This window comes from Tinamus guttatus, unplaced genomic scaffold (genome assembly GCF_059628265.1).
Source record: "Tinamus guttatus ecotype Peru unplaced genomic scaffold, ASM5962826v1 Tinamus_guttatus_pri_ptg000150l, whole genome shotgun sequence".
NCBI lineage: Eukaryota > Metazoa > Chordata > Aves > Tinamiformes > Tinamidae > Tinamus > Tinamus guttatus.
In genome coordinates, this window is record NW_028288684.1 from 7,743,240 (window position 1) to 7,758,147 (window position 14,908).

The 14,908-nt window shown below is 41.6% G+C and overlaps 1 protein-coding gene across 1 annotated transcript in view; it reads left to right on the plus strand.

Annotated features, from left to right (window-relative positions):
* ATP8A2 (ATPase phospholipid transporting 8A2) overlaps nucleotides 1-14,908 on the plus strand; it is a 302,037-nt gene that overhangs the window by 62,658 nt on the left and 224,471 nt on the right. The window contains exons 14-21 of the mRNA XM_088522215.1: nucleotides 971-1,059; nucleotides 1,801-1,845; nucleotides 3,195-3,270; nucleotides 7,806-7,911; nucleotides 9,148-9,230; nucleotides 10,537-10,586; nucleotides 12,207-12,276; nucleotides 13,764-13,848. Of these exons, the coding sequence (XP_088378341.1) occupies nucleotides 971-1,059; nucleotides 1,801-1,845; nucleotides 3,195-3,270; nucleotides 7,806-7,911; nucleotides 9,148-9,230; nucleotides 10,537-10,586; nucleotides 12,207-12,276; nucleotides 13,764-13,848 (604 nt within the window). The remainder of the gene's footprint in view (nucleotides 1-970; nucleotides 1,060-1,800; nucleotides 1,846-3,194; nucleotides 3,271-7,805; nucleotides 7,912-9,147; nucleotides 9,231-10,536; nucleotides 10,587-12,206; nucleotides 12,277-13,763; nucleotides 13,849-14,908) is intronic.

Here is a 14,908-nt window from a genome sequence, read left to right on the forward strand (position 1 = left end):
TCGTCAGAAGACGCTCTTTATTCTGTTTTGTTCTGTGGCCCACATTAAGGGAACTTCTGTACTTTCTTTAGTCCAAGTCTCACCAGCACTGAGTGATAAGGCATCACAGGAGTAAATACAAGGTTATATAGGCATTTTAAGGCCTGGGAGTTGAACTCTTAATTCCTACATTAAGGTCCGTGCCTCAGCTCTAAACTGATTTTGTTCTTAAGTGTCTTGAGGAGTTACTCTGTGTTTGTGACTCTCTATACCAGAAACGATTATACCTGACCTGTCTTGGCTGAAGGGCAGGTCAAAAGCCCGTGTTCCTGGTTGTCCATACTAATGTCCAAGAAATGCAAGTCAAAAAAATCTGCAGTTTTGTTCCTAATTGGGTTGTGTCCTTTCAAGCATTTCTATTTTCCATTCAGATTAAGATAACCTTTTTTTTTTTTCCTCCTCCCCCTGAGTTTAATCAGAGGTATGTATCTTATCCACATGAACCTCATATTTGCTATGCTTTTAGTCAGGGAGACAATTTGTATATATGCAAAATATATATTGACTTGTGCTGCTCAGCAGCTTGATTTTCAGTGTTCTTCCTGCTTATTCAGATCAGTCTTTTCCTTAGGATTATTAAGAAACTCTGATTCATACTTTGTTTGGATATGAAAGCATCAGCCATTAAATCATAGTTTACTTCAGACACACAAATACTATCATATTATATGCTGTAATATATCTTGCTGGCCTGCACACTGTTTTTTCAGAAACTGCTTCCTGTTTACACCAAGGAACTAGACTAAATTTTTGATTCATTAGTTTAATTGCTTGGTCACAGATGTGTTTTTAAACATTGTTCTACTCCTACACTGAAGTTTTTTTCAGATTTTAGAAATTCTTTTTTTCCTGTACTTAATCTGTTCTCTACTTTCTTGAATTTTGTTACTTTGCAAGTTGAAGGCTGATTTTTTTTTTCTACTCCTTACAGGTAAAATACCTGTTTTCTGATAAAACAGGTACTTTAACATGCAATATTATGACCTTTAAGAAATGTAGTATTGCTGGAGTGACTTATGGGTAAGTATAGCTTTAGAAGCTCTGTAGCTTAATTAATGTTTATTAATGATACATTGTTCTTTATCAGAACAGGATTAGAATATTCTATTCTTTGATTATTTGTATATTACTGTATTTTGTGGTCACAGCTCACAGTTTTCTTTTAATGTCTTGCAACACAAATTATCAAATGCAAACCTGGGAAATACTGGAAATGAGAGAATGATTGACCTGATCTGCTGCTTAATGTGGCAGTCATGGTTTAAATTAAACAAGAAGTGTTAAGTGCTGAGTAACTTTTGGTCTACTTCATAAGCAAGCACATCCAACCTAAGGACAGCAAATTCCATTTTGTGACTTCTTCAAATTAATGAGAGATTTACCACAAACATTAACTATAGTTGTAGCTGTCAGCAGAGAAGGGTTCCAGGCCATACAGAAGGGACAGTACTTACTGTTTTGTTCGTTTTTGCTAGAAAGGCTCCCTTTTGATTTCATATCAGTTGACCTTTTGAGTCTTGAACACTGCTTTTAGCTGTGCTTAGTTTTAGTGGGCTAGACTTAAGATTTCCATATGAATTGACCTTTGAGTTGCATGATATTTTAAATAAGGTGTCTTGAAAGGCAGAAAACTTGGTTCATCTGAAACCATGATTCCAGCATATGCTTATATGTATGATGAGTCATTGATTGTCATCTTCTACCTATTTTCTAGCTTTCAAAATGCAACAATGTGTTTTTTTATCTCCTCCTACCCCTTAGTCACTTTCCAGAGTTGGAAACAGAGCGTTCATCAGAAGACTTCAGGTAAATATATTCTGAGAGGTTTATATTCTGTATGGCAGAGCAGGGACAATCTCTGTGAACAGACCATTCTCGAATTTGGGACTGAAACAAGCCCAAGAGAATAACGTTATTTAAGAATAGGCTGCTGATGGAAGAGCTGGTGGGTGGATGGTTTATACAGAGCTGGCCAGTGATGATGCAACTTCTATTTTACCTGGAGGAGAGACAGCAGAGAGGCAAGGGGTGGAGAACACGCTGTGGCTAGGTCAGCTTGGATGCCTGCCAGTGCTTCTTAGTAATTGCAGACAGCCACACTGCAAGCAGAGAGTAACCTCCCTTATGGTACTCCTAATTCTCTAACTAAAAATTCAATGTTATGCTTTGCAATCACTAAGTTCAAGCCTGTTAAGAAATGGAAAGTATTTTTCTTATTAAAATATTGTGTTTTAATATGTGAAAACTGGAGAAGAGCTCAATATGGAGGTGTCTCATGTCAAAAGAACCACTCGTGGTTCAGAGACCAGGGAATGGAGTGGGTGGGGACTCACTTGTTCTACAGAAGGGAGTGAAAACCTAGAAGGAAGAACTGTGGGGGAGGTGTCACTGTAGCATATAGCACTGTTGGTAGGAAGTGGGGAAAAGCAAGAGGGCTAAAGTGGCTTTCAGTGGCAAGTAGAGGTAAGAGGTGAGTTCTCACCCAAGAAACTGGCAGGCACTGAATGCTCTTGGGAAATCACTTCCTCCGAAACAAGCTTCTCTTGTTAAGCCTGTTCATACTCACGGTCACCTCTTAGACGAAATGTTCTCATATAACCTGTTGCAACTTGCGTTGTGGCGCAATTTCAGTAGATGCCCCTCTGTTTCTTTATTTCATGTTTCTGCTTCTGTCATTGCCATCTTTTCTCCTCTTGCATCCTTTCTAGTCAGTTTTGTGGAAGAGTTCTTCCAGACTTTACTGGAAAGTAGTACTGTTTCTCCAGGGTTCAATTCAGAGCAGAATCTGCTCTCACGAGAGAGCAGGAACGTAGGGATTTTCATCTCTGACCAGAGCAAGTCACCTTGAAATGAATGTGTTTTGAGTACACTCTAAAGTAGCTTCTACTAAATCTGTCCTAGGAGGTGGGTGGACACTTAAAACTTCTCAACCTTCACCTTCAAGCATGATCACTTTGAGTTTCTTGTTGGTGTCTGAAGAACTTGATGCACAAAATGCTGAAAATGAGCTGCATACATATGACTTAGTCATATGTTTTCAAGAACAGTGTAGTTTTATTTTAACTTCTTTTGACTTCTCAACAAGATAAATGAACTGATAAGAATGGAAATGTTGCCACTGATGTTTGAAAAAAAGTTTATTTCTTGCTCGGCAGCCAGCTACCTCCTTCCACCAGTGAATCATGTGAATTTGATGACCCAAGACTGCTGCAAAACATTGAAAATGACCACGTAAGTCTACTTTTAGAATATCACATGCCTTTTAAACAGCTTATTCTAGACCTCTCTGGAGTAGAATGGTAAACAAATCTACTGGTGTTATCAAGTCTATCCTAGTAGGAAATTATACAACAGATACAAGCTCAGAAAGAAAAGGAAGTGCAATAGTCCCTCCCAACCTTCCTGCTTACCTGTCTCACTATTGACTTGAACAACGGCATTTTTATGGGTACCACATAGCTCTAAAATAGCTTCATATGCACAAGTCCATGTGAAAGACGGTGTCTTGTAGTAATAGATGTTAGAAATTCTAATCCACTAATAGAAAAGCTGCCTAGTTTGGTACAGATTCTTTAAAGAGTGGTCTTAACATCCATACTGTTAAAACGCTGGTTTTATCAGTAATCCAGAACACTGCAAGCTGCTTTCTTCGTCCTGCTTTCAATACTGCAAACAGTGAAAATTAGTGTGTAGGAAATAGGAGTCAATCCCATGCCTAAATTTAGGCTGAGATTTTAGTGACTGACTATTTTAGGTCCTTAATTGGCCCTACAGTGGCCTAGTCTGTGGGAATGTCAATTCACTGCTTGTTCAGAAACTATGCACCTATGAAAGTTATGACTGAACATTGTGAATTTAATTCGCTAATGAAAATGATGCTTGTATTTTTATTTTTATTTAGTGCATTTTCGTAGACGTTGCAGAAAAGGAAGATACCGGATGGGCTGTGTGTAGATGGGAGTTGCTATTCTGCCTTTCAGATGGCTCTTTCATGTTGGGGTATCTTGTATTGTTTGCTCCTGTCTGTGTAGCGCTTCTGCCCTGGGAGATGGATAGAAAATGTGCTGTTGTAGTAGGCAAATAGAGGATCGAGGTAGCTTGCCAAGGTTAGGTATCACTTATTCTAAATATAGCTCGGGTAGAAATTTTGCTTCCTTTGGCTCTCAGAGAGCAGGTAAATGTTACCACATGGTAAAATGGCAGAGGTTGACCCCACTGTATGGGCTGAGTCATTACATAAGCAGTGGGGAAACTCCTCACTGATGAGAGGTCTTTTGGAGCCTGCCTGTCCTGGACAGCGGGATGCAACCCAGTGACAAGTGATGATTTAGCACAAGCCATGCAGAGTGCCAGGACTGCATGTCACAGTCTCCAGTTTGGTTAAACAGGTCTGTGCTTTTAAAGTGATGAGATGTGAGGGCTGGATTACAGAAGAGTGGGAGAGGAAGGGATCACTTGTTTCTAGCACATTAGCTATGTATAGTGTCAGCTGTTAAGGTGCATAAACTTCTTACTTCCACCTAAATCTCTTTCATGTCATGGTTTTCAGCACTGGCTGGTATCAGCAAATGCCATTTGCAGGTGTCTTAGAATCCCCATTCATTTAGGAAAATGAGATGATGAAACTGAAGTCTAATAGCACAGGCTGCCTTGGGCATTCAGATGCTGCTATGCTTCATTGGGAAATAAATTTCCTCTAAATATTGGATCATTTTCCTGCTCGAGCTGTCAATGGGGTATCTTTTAGGCACTACCTAAATGTAGGCTGCTTGCAAGTGTGATCCCTGGTCTGGAAGGACTCTTCAGTTCAATCACAAGTATTAGTTTAAGGCTGTTTCAGTGCCAAGTAATTTTTCTTTTAGCCTGAAAAAAAGTACTGCTCTTCTCCTTATGGGACTATCTTCCATCTGCTAAGAAGATTTTTAGCATCCCATATCACTTCTGAATTTTGTAGCTCTTCTGAGCCATGACAGTAAGGATTGACTGATGGCCAAGTCTATTCTTGACTTATGTCCAAAGAATTACTGTCTTGTATAAAGCGTACTAAGGAAAAATAATTTGTCTTTAAAATGTGTGTAGGTTTCTCCAGACTTTTCTGGGGGCTTAACATCAGTGTCTAAGTCTGTTTGACTGTGCTTGTTTTTGTAGCTGCTCCCACTGGATGAATCCTGCAGTTGAGCCATGGATTTAAAGCCAACTTGTTTCCATAGAGAAAATGCCTTAAAGTATTATTGTAAGAATGAGGAAAGATCAGGTATTTTCAAAAATTTGAAAGATTGTTTGCTAAACGTGCTAAATGCTCCTTACCTTGGTGCTTTCAACTTGCACATGCACCATGAATAAACCCAGCTGGCTTTTTTAAATTCTGGCTATACATGTGATAATATGAACAAGGGGAAGAAGATCAAGGAGCAAATGAACTAATAAGCCTGGATTTCTTCCAGGCCTCTGTTTTACCTCTTTAGATTCTCTCCTTAATGCCTCTAACTGGTTTCTACCTGGCCTCCCTTCTGTGGCCCCAGTTACCACTTGGCAAAATGCAGGCACGTGGCATAGCCAGGTGCACACAGATGGGTGCAGGGAGTGTGGGTGATGATGGTTTAGCAGTTGGACAACCCTCTGCCCATGGTGAGCCTCTCCCTGCATGGAAGTTCATTTAGATCTTTGCAACTTCTTCCAGTCTCACCAGCTTCCCTATTTGAGATGTCCAGCCTGGATGGATTCTCATACTGTTGTTCTGTGGATACAATGTGAACATCCTAGTGTTATGTTCATTTAAAGTATTTTTAGGATGGTGAGTCATAATCCCTCCTGGTAATAAAGTGGACACCTATTTTACTAGCAGTCCTTGGCAGGACTCTATGCAAAGCAGCAAGTTTGGTAGATGTCCCATAAATTTCTGAACAGATGGCCTGGAAATAGCTAGTCAGTCTCGTTGGTCTGAATTGTAAATGGAGCTGTGGATCTGATACTGATAAAATGAATGGAGAACAGTTAAGCTTTTCCTGCAGCTTGCTCCCAGAAGACATGGAATTCTAACCAGTGTCTTTTTCCGCCTTCCCTCTAAATGGAGAACACATTATAGGAAGAGATGAAAAAATCAAATACAGCTTCCTGAGCAGTGGTCTGTACCCTGCTGGATAGGTGATAGTGTTGTGCCTTCTAGACAAGGCAACACAGTGTTCATTGTAGATAATGCTTTGCAGACAACAATTCAGGGAATGTTTCCAGAGGTCCTGAGACCCTCTGCTGCCGTGTGTTTGTAGACTTAAGCTGGTGAGGTTGTTGTACCAGATGAGTTCAGCAAGTGGGTTGTATTGCTGTCATGGGTGATGATATGCCAGGTGTCTGGTGGATTTTGATGAAGCTTTAGAAAAGGGACAGACCCACTCTAAAAAGAAGTGATAGTTTTGACCCAAAGATTTGGCACCTGGGGGTGAAGGAGAAACAAAGCAACTGGGAAGAAAAAGAGCTGAGCTTAAAAAATGAGCAGGTGAGCAATGTTGCACAGAGATCAGTAAGAAATTTAGTAGCAAAATGGCTAAGATCTGCTTTAATAGAAGAAAATAAGTAATAGAGCAGAATGAGTTAAGCTGTGGGACTAGAAACAAGCGAGGTTAAGCTTGGAGTGAAGCACGGGCACCAGCAATAAGCAGGAGGATCCTGTCCTCAGCTTGGAAGCAGGATTTGAACACTCTGTCCCAGTTCTTGTCAGTGCAATGAATGCTGTGTTGGTGTTGGAAAAATATAGCAAGGAGACGACTGACGGCTGTGTGGAGGAGCTGACATGAGAAGTTGGGCCTCTGGTCATCTGTTACAGGATTGGAAGGGTGCCACATAATCCACTGTAAGCTGTGAAAATACCAAGACAGCAATAAGTTATGTAATTGGCTTGAAAACAGAAATACATATAAAGGAAGAGTTAAAACCTGTAACGTTGTCGGGGCAGGGGTGGGTTATGTCCACTTTCACATACTCAGAAAATGAGTAAGTGTCTCACCCAGCCTCTTCTCATACAGCCGTCTGCGGTCGGCAGCAGCGGATGCTGGAATAAGAACGTGTCAGGCCTGCCTTGTGTACCCATAGCTGCAACTGCCAGAGTTTCTTGGTCAGAGCCTTGAGACCAAGGAGGTCTTTGCTGGGTTGTAGAGCTGGTGTCTCAACAGCCATCCCACTGTGCTTAAAGACTTTGTGGACCGTGTTGTATGTGCGTGTTCTCAGGGTGCTAACAGGTAAGGAGCAGTGACCAAACCTCTCCGTGGCTGGGTGATGTGTTACCTTGCAAGAGCAGATGATGTTGCCTTCTATTGGTTATTCAGCTGCAGTCTGCCTTGGAAATTCTTTGCTCAGGGTGCAATTGCAATGAGTTTAATTCTGGTGTGGTTATTTTTCATTCATTGGAAGCCTTATAGAAGCTACCGAAACAGTTGTTTTGTCCTGTTGCTTGATCATCAGCACCTTGTGACAGACCTCCTTGCCTATGTGAAGCTTGGGACACTACAAAACAAATACTTCTGTGTTTAGGGTGCAGGGGGGAAAAGGCATTTTGGCTTGTCAGGTCTTCATCGCTAAAATTAAGTTTTTAGCTTTAGCTTTTTTTTCATTCATACCGTTCCTCAACTCTGCTGTACTGATGTTCTGGGGCAAAAATGAGCTGTCAGCTAGAGTCAGGGAATAGTTCTCTTTCATATCTGCAGACCTGAGAGCCCTCTCCAAGTCCTCTTGGGCTGCATGTGATGCTAAAACTGACTTGCTGTCCTGTGTAGCCCACAGCTGTGCACATTCAGGAGTTCCTCACCCTGCTGGCAGTGTGTCACACTGTTGTTCCTGAGAGACAAGGAAATAAAATCATCTACCAGGCCTCCTCTCCAGGTTGGTTTTTTAATTCCTTCTCTAGGAGGTAGGGAGCAAGCGAATACAATTAGATGGGAAAAAATCTCTTGGAAAGACTATTATTTTTAGAAGTGAAACATGTTGTGGTTTAATTGCTAGTCATAGATCCGTCATCTTTTAATGTTGATGCACATGTTTCCTGCAAAACTGCTGATGTGTCTGATGTTTGTGTAGAGCTAAGCTGGACTCGTGATCCCTGCTATTCTCAGAATGTTTCTATTCTAGCCTCTTACTGCAGGGGTGACGAGCAAAATTAAGGCTTTCTGTGCCTTGTTTCCCTGATACAAAGCTGATGTATGGAAGTACTGACTTGTCTCTGCATATACAGTTGTTAGCTCTGCTTGGTCTGAATGCAAATTCTTTGAACGTTTTTTTGGTCTCCCCTTGATTTAGTAGCCATGTGGCTTTGTGCAAATACAAAATGTCCATGTGGGACACTGCTAGGAAGAACTAGAGAGGCACTGGAAGGGGTGGGCAGGGCCCTGCTCCCCGCCAAATTGCCTCGACTAATGGAGGCATTTCTAGAATTGTTGGGATGTATTTAGTGATGAAGTAGCATTTGCTATCTGCACCCCAGTGAAGGGCTGACAAGTGTGATGAAGAGCCCCTGTGTGACAGCTCTGGTCACAGTGCCAATGCAGAGAAACAGAGGTCACTGGAGCTGGGCACTAAATTTGTTTGGTGCTACTAGAGGTGCAGCCTCTGCTTCCAGCTCAGTTATTTCAGCTTTTAGTGGTGGTACCCAGTTCCATTTCTAGGAGACCATGTTGAATTTCTTTGAGAAGAACTTAGTGTTTTTATGGCAGAAACTGGATTAAATGTATGTTGCAGAGCATACATTTAAGAGTAGAGTAACATGGCTTTGATCTTAGTCACCTTCAGAATTGCTTTTCTTTCATTTTCTTTTATAAAGAAGTAAATACGTTTCTTCCACAATAATGGAGCTTAATGTTTCAGTAGTTACAGGATGTTTTATACAGATTGGGTACCAAGTGTGTGTGGTTGATCTTATATAGCCTGTGTAGGAATGAAAATGTAAATGCTCTCGTGGAAGGGAGCTACTTCAGCCATCCCTTGTCTGCTACAGATGTGAGAGCTCCACTGCATGGGGAAGCGGGCGGCTACGCCTTGGCCATGTGGCATATACGGGTTCAAGCTTTGCCTGCCTCTTTGTCTGCACACCGCATTGAATTCAGCTTTTCCTTGTCCTGGCAGATGAAGGGGCATTAGTGAAAGGAGCGAAAAGGCTGGGTTATGTCTTCACAGCAAGGACTCCGCACTCCGTCATCATCGACGCGGTGAGTAGGGTAGGCGGCCAGCGTCGGGCGCAGCACCAGGGTGTCCTGGCTGCTTCCCCTGAGTTCACCTTTGCAGGCACTTTGGGAGGCTGCATGCAGGAGGCTTTTGCAGAATTGAGAGCTGACTTGGTCTGTTTTAGATAGAAATTCCTTCCCTGTCCTTTTTCTATGTGGAATGGACCCTAGGAATTTGCAAGCCTATAAGGGAAAAGTTGTGCCTCAAGAATGTTTTTCTTCCTTTATCTGGGCAGCCTGGATGAACACATTTTCCTTGGAAGAAATGAATGGGTCTGGGAGGTCTTTTATAACCCTGTGTTTAGCAGCTGTTATGTTAAATGCTTGAATTCTTGCAGTTCAATGTTGAAGAGTTCTCTCTCTCCGTAAAATCTTCTGTATAAGACACAGAAAACTTAGAATCATAGAATCATAGAACGCCTAAGGTTGGAAGGGACCTCTAGAGGTCATCTAGCCCAACCCCCCTGCACACGCAGGGTCACCTAGAGCACGTGGCACAGGACTGCGTCCAAGCGGGTTTTGAAGATCTCCAGAGAAGGAGACTCCACAACCTCTCTGGGCAGCCTGTTCCAGGGCTCTGTCACCCTCAATGTTAAAAAATTTTTCCTTAAGTTCCTGTGAAACTTTTGATGCTTCAGTTTCCTCTAGTTCTGTCGGTGGCCACCAGTGAAAAGAGCCCAGCATCATCCTCAAGTACCTCCCTTGAGGTACTTATAGATACTGATCAGATCCCCTCTCAGCCTTCTCTTCTCCAGGCTGAACAGGCCCAGCTCCCTCAGCCTCTCCTCATACAGCAGATGTTCCAGGCCCCTGATCATCCTTGTAGCCCTGCGCTGGACTCTCTCCAGCAGCTCCACATCCCTCTTGTACTGTGGAGCCCAGAACTGGACACAATACTCCAGATGTGGCCTCACCAGGGCTGAGTAGAGGGGCAGGATCAGCTCCCTCCACCTGCTTGTTAAGTAGATATGTGTGATAGCCTTTAAAAAGTAAGCAAATAACTTAATGTTCAGAGCATGCTTATCCTTCTAGTGTAAAAGTTAATTTTCTTGAAATTATGCCTGTAGATCCATAAAAGAGTAAATAAATAGAAAATGCCACAATCTTAGACATTCAAATGAGCTCAGAGCAATTCTGTTAAATAGGGCTCTACCTTACTTTGCCCAGGAGAGGGAGCTATTGCCACATTTTACTATTTACCCTGGACTTCGGAAATGATGATGTTGCAGGTTTACACATAGAAGAATATCTTGCGATAAAGACTTAAGTATATACTTGTTTTCTTTCATAGCTGGGAAAAGAAGAAACTTTTGAAATTCTTAATGTGCTGGAGTTTTCCAGGTAAGTTTGTATGCTCAGTGCAGGATAATAGGAGAATTTTTTAATAAATACATGTTAGGAATAGAAAGATTCAGCTAACACAGTAGAAGAGCTGCACTTTCGTTTTGCCCTGACCCTCCCATGGTCCCGATGTGAGGTTAATATAGAGTCTGTTACAACTGGGTGTCAGTTAACTGTTCAAGTATGAGCCTGGAGATCTCTGCCCTCTGCCACTCCAGCTCCATAGGTTTAATGTGAACTCGTTGCCCTGGAAGAGTCATTCCCAGTTATTTCCTGATGTACCAGCAGAGAAAATGTCACCTCTCTGCTTTGAGAGCATACTTGGAGTCTGTAGTTTTTCTAGCACTCTTGTGACCTACTCTTATTTGGGTAGGTGGGACGTTTGGTGTAGGTAGCAGGGTTGTTTGCTGTCCTGTTCTAAGAAGCCTCCCAACCTTCTAAATACTTGAAAGGAGTCAGGCTGTTTATGAGAAGCACCGTTTGTGAGGCAACCTGAACCTCTGGCAATCATGACAATTTCTCCTTCTCAGTAAATACAGTTTTATAAGCTTGGCTGCTGACTTTTTGTTGTTCTGGGTCATCCCAGCTATATGGCTGATTATATCAACATAAAGAACTTGTAGAGAGCTGGGAGCTGCTTTGTATAATATATCCGGAAAGGCAGAGTTAAAGCTGTGTGAGCAAACATTCACTGCTGTTTAGGAGGGTCGTCTTTGCATCCTTGTTCCTGTATCATAAAGAAGTGAAGTCCAAAGTTAACTGCATGCTAGAAAAGTCTGTCAATCTTTCAGCTGTCGGCGTTCTAGCAGGAAGGGGAGAGTTGTCTACTGAGATAGATTGTATGAGAAGAAATAGTCCATTAGGTTCATGCTGGGGGGTGGCACCAAGAGCATCTGACAAGATGTAGCCTGGATTTGTGGTCCATTCCTGTGTTGTTTAGTACCAAAAGTTTATCCTAGAGCAGGGGATTTTTGTTTCTAAAATAGATTCTAGCCTTTTCAGAACTGTCACTTGGTGTTTACACTGGCATCTCTTCATGGGAGTTTTGCTTAGGTCTCCTTAAGATTAAATACCCAGCAATCCATGACTTGTCTTTATGACATATTTCTGCATGCTCTCAATTCCTTCAAGTTAGAAAGTCAAATAATTACCACTGTGTCCATGAGTTGCTATTGTGGAGTCTTATTAAGCCTCCACCTAATACACATTCAACTACAGGACTTCCAGTTCTAGCCTGAAAGTTCCCCAGTTTCCTTCATTTAACAAAGAGCTGAGAGTAAACAAGATTCCTCTTCTTTCCTTTCAAAGGGGTGTTTGAACAGTCTTGTCTTTATCCAAATTTTTGTATGTATTTGGGTGCAAGTCTGTAGGAACCCTATCTGTGAACTTGAACAGAATCAGATTGGGATGACTTCTTGCATAAGCATAGGAACCGCAGGGCTGGAGCGGGAAACGGACAATTTAATATTTCTTTTAGCCGTCTGGATCTTAAGTTACTACTGTTTCATCTCACCTGATCTCAGCTGTGCTAAGCACATCAGAGAAAATTCACGGACTAGAACAGGACTTACTCTTGATCAATACAGCTGGAGACAAACCCAAATATTTCTCTTTCCACAGTAACAGAAAGCGAATGTCAGTAATCGTTCGAACTCCAGCAGGACAACTACGTCTGTACTGCAAAGGGGCTGTAAGTAGTCAAGCTACTTTGATGGAGATTTAACAATACCAGTTATTGTTTCAACAGCCATGGTTTTAAGATGCTGGCATTTCATTTCTTATACAAAATATGTTGGCTGTCTGCTTAGAAGATTTAGGAGATCTGTAAGTCCTCCTGTGACTGACTATTTTTGCAGGCAGAGGAACTGCTCCTGCCTTCTCACCACCAAGCTGAAATCCTGAAACTGATGTGCAAGGTGCCCTTTGCTTCAGCAGAGGCAGGATTTCACCCAGCTGTGCAGCAGCAGTTCAGGAGCTAGACTAAATGCTCTGGCCTGAACCTGTGATGCTAAAATCTGCTCTCAAGTGTTTGGCTCTCCTGCCTCCCTGCACCTGCTGTTATTTGTCATCGTGGCTTGCATCATGTTGTGCTTCTGTCTTCTCTGACGAGAGCAATAACTTCACAAATGCAAAGACTGTAAAACTAGTATTGGCCACAGCCAGAGAGTGGCTCTAATTTCAATGAAAAATTATGGAGATTGCTTTTTCAACTGGGGAAACTGTTTCTGACTTCTGTAGGGTTCTGGTTTATTTGACTTGGGCCTGACAGATAGGCTTGGGTGCACTGTTCTGTTTTGATTTAACTGCACTGATTTGGTAAAGATGTGCTGACCTCATGCAAGTGCAGGGGAGGGGAATTAGGTCTGGGGTCACTATGCAGCGCTACGAAGTTGTGGCTCTAGTAGGACCTTGGTCTGCAGTCACTGCTCAGCCATGCCTGTCCACATAGTTCTCAGTGTCCCACTGGAAGCAGGGGAAAAACAAGAGAGGTTGTGGTCAAAAAAATCATCTTGTCTTCAGTACGAGCAGGATCAGACCTATGACAGAGGGGCTGTTACTTAGGTTCTGCTACATTTGACCCTCATCTAATATCTTAATTAAATTGCCCGCTCTTCATTACAGCTGTTATATCTATTTATATTTATATTATATTTTGCTGTAGTGATAAATAAACAGTTTTTGGCAGGAGGAAGCTAATTTCCAAGAGGATTCTGTAGTAGAATCTGTTTAATGTTTCTTCCTTCCACTTCTTATCCTACTTCTTATCATCCATGGAAGGGAGTCTTATCTAGAAAGGACTGCAGGAAGCAGCCCTTTTCTATGGAACAATGAGTACTGAGTAAGATCACATGCTTTTATTCTCTGAAAATAAGCATATTCAGTTTAATAACGAGGAACATCCCCTTCTGTTCAATAATGGGATCCCTTTTGGAAAGCAGGGAGGAGGGAAGAGTACTTCTCCTTTATTTAAAGTTGGAGGCACTCTGCCATGGTGCACAACCCACATGATGCACTCAGATGTGTGTGGCTAAAGCCAAGGGCGGTACCTGTACATTTAGTTTGGAGTCATGATATTAGCTACGCCACTTGGGTTATGTCACTTGAGTTTGTTGATACACCACAAATGGAAACTTCATATGTAGACTTACTCTGTTGTAATGAATTTGATTTTAATAGGATAATGTAATTTTTGAGAGGCTTTCAAAAGATTCCCAGTATATGGAGCAAACACTGTGTCATCTTGAATACTTCGCCACTGAAGGTAAGAGAAACAGCATGTGGTAAGAGTTGAGTTATCAAATTATTTGCAGTATTTTCTGCGCTGTTGAAGCTTTGCAATGCCAAATAAGATGGCTATGAAGATTATTTCAGAAGTGGTGTGTGATCAGCAAATTAGCAACTCTGGGATAAACTTAGGCCTGAGGAAATGCATGGCCTAGTTCTGCTTCTCTTTGAATTTCAGTGGGGGAATTGAATTTGCAAGAAGCAGGATGAAGCTCAGTATATAGCTGATAAAGGGAAGGGGCTTGGACACCTCAGTTTCATTGGAGCTGGTGGTATTTTTACCAGTTTAGAAGTCAGATGACTTAAAAGATCCTGGCTGTATGAAACGGTGACAACTTGAACATACTGAGAAGCATGAGCGATCCAGACTTCAAAGATCACCTGAAAGGAACCCTTAATTAAGACCTTTATGACTGATGCAACATACACATTTACAGGAACTGCTTGGTTTTGTTCCCTCTTAAAATAGCAGAAAACTTGGCATTATAGTAAAAACATGAACTTTTATGGTTATTTTCTTCCTAAACCTGAAAGTGTTTTATTCAGCCTAAAAAAAAAGGGGTGGCTGCAAACTCCCAAATTTCTAGTAATTAATTCTTTGTATTTTTTTATGGCACACACATTCCTTTCTGGTTGACTCTTGCCAGAAGAAAAATCATTACTTATGTTTGTTAATTTTGTCAATGGCCTAGTAAAATATTTTTGGTACTTCACAGGGCCTATTCTGTATTCTTTGGTGTATGTGTAACTCCAATTATTAATGCAAGTTATATGCACATGCTGATAGAGAAAAGTCTTTCCAAAAGGAATTATTGGGTTGAGTAGTGTATTTGGCTCAGAGATAAATGTCTCATATGTAGCCAGTTTAATTTGATTTTTTTTTTTAATCAAAAAGGCCAAACTTGCTTCCAAACTTTAATGGAACAACTTAAAGTTGACAGTCTTGTTGCTCCAAAATGGCTAGATTACATTAAAGATGAGGTAGACGTTTGTGGCCGTTAGAATGGTCTTGACTTGTACCAGCATTAGTGACCTAA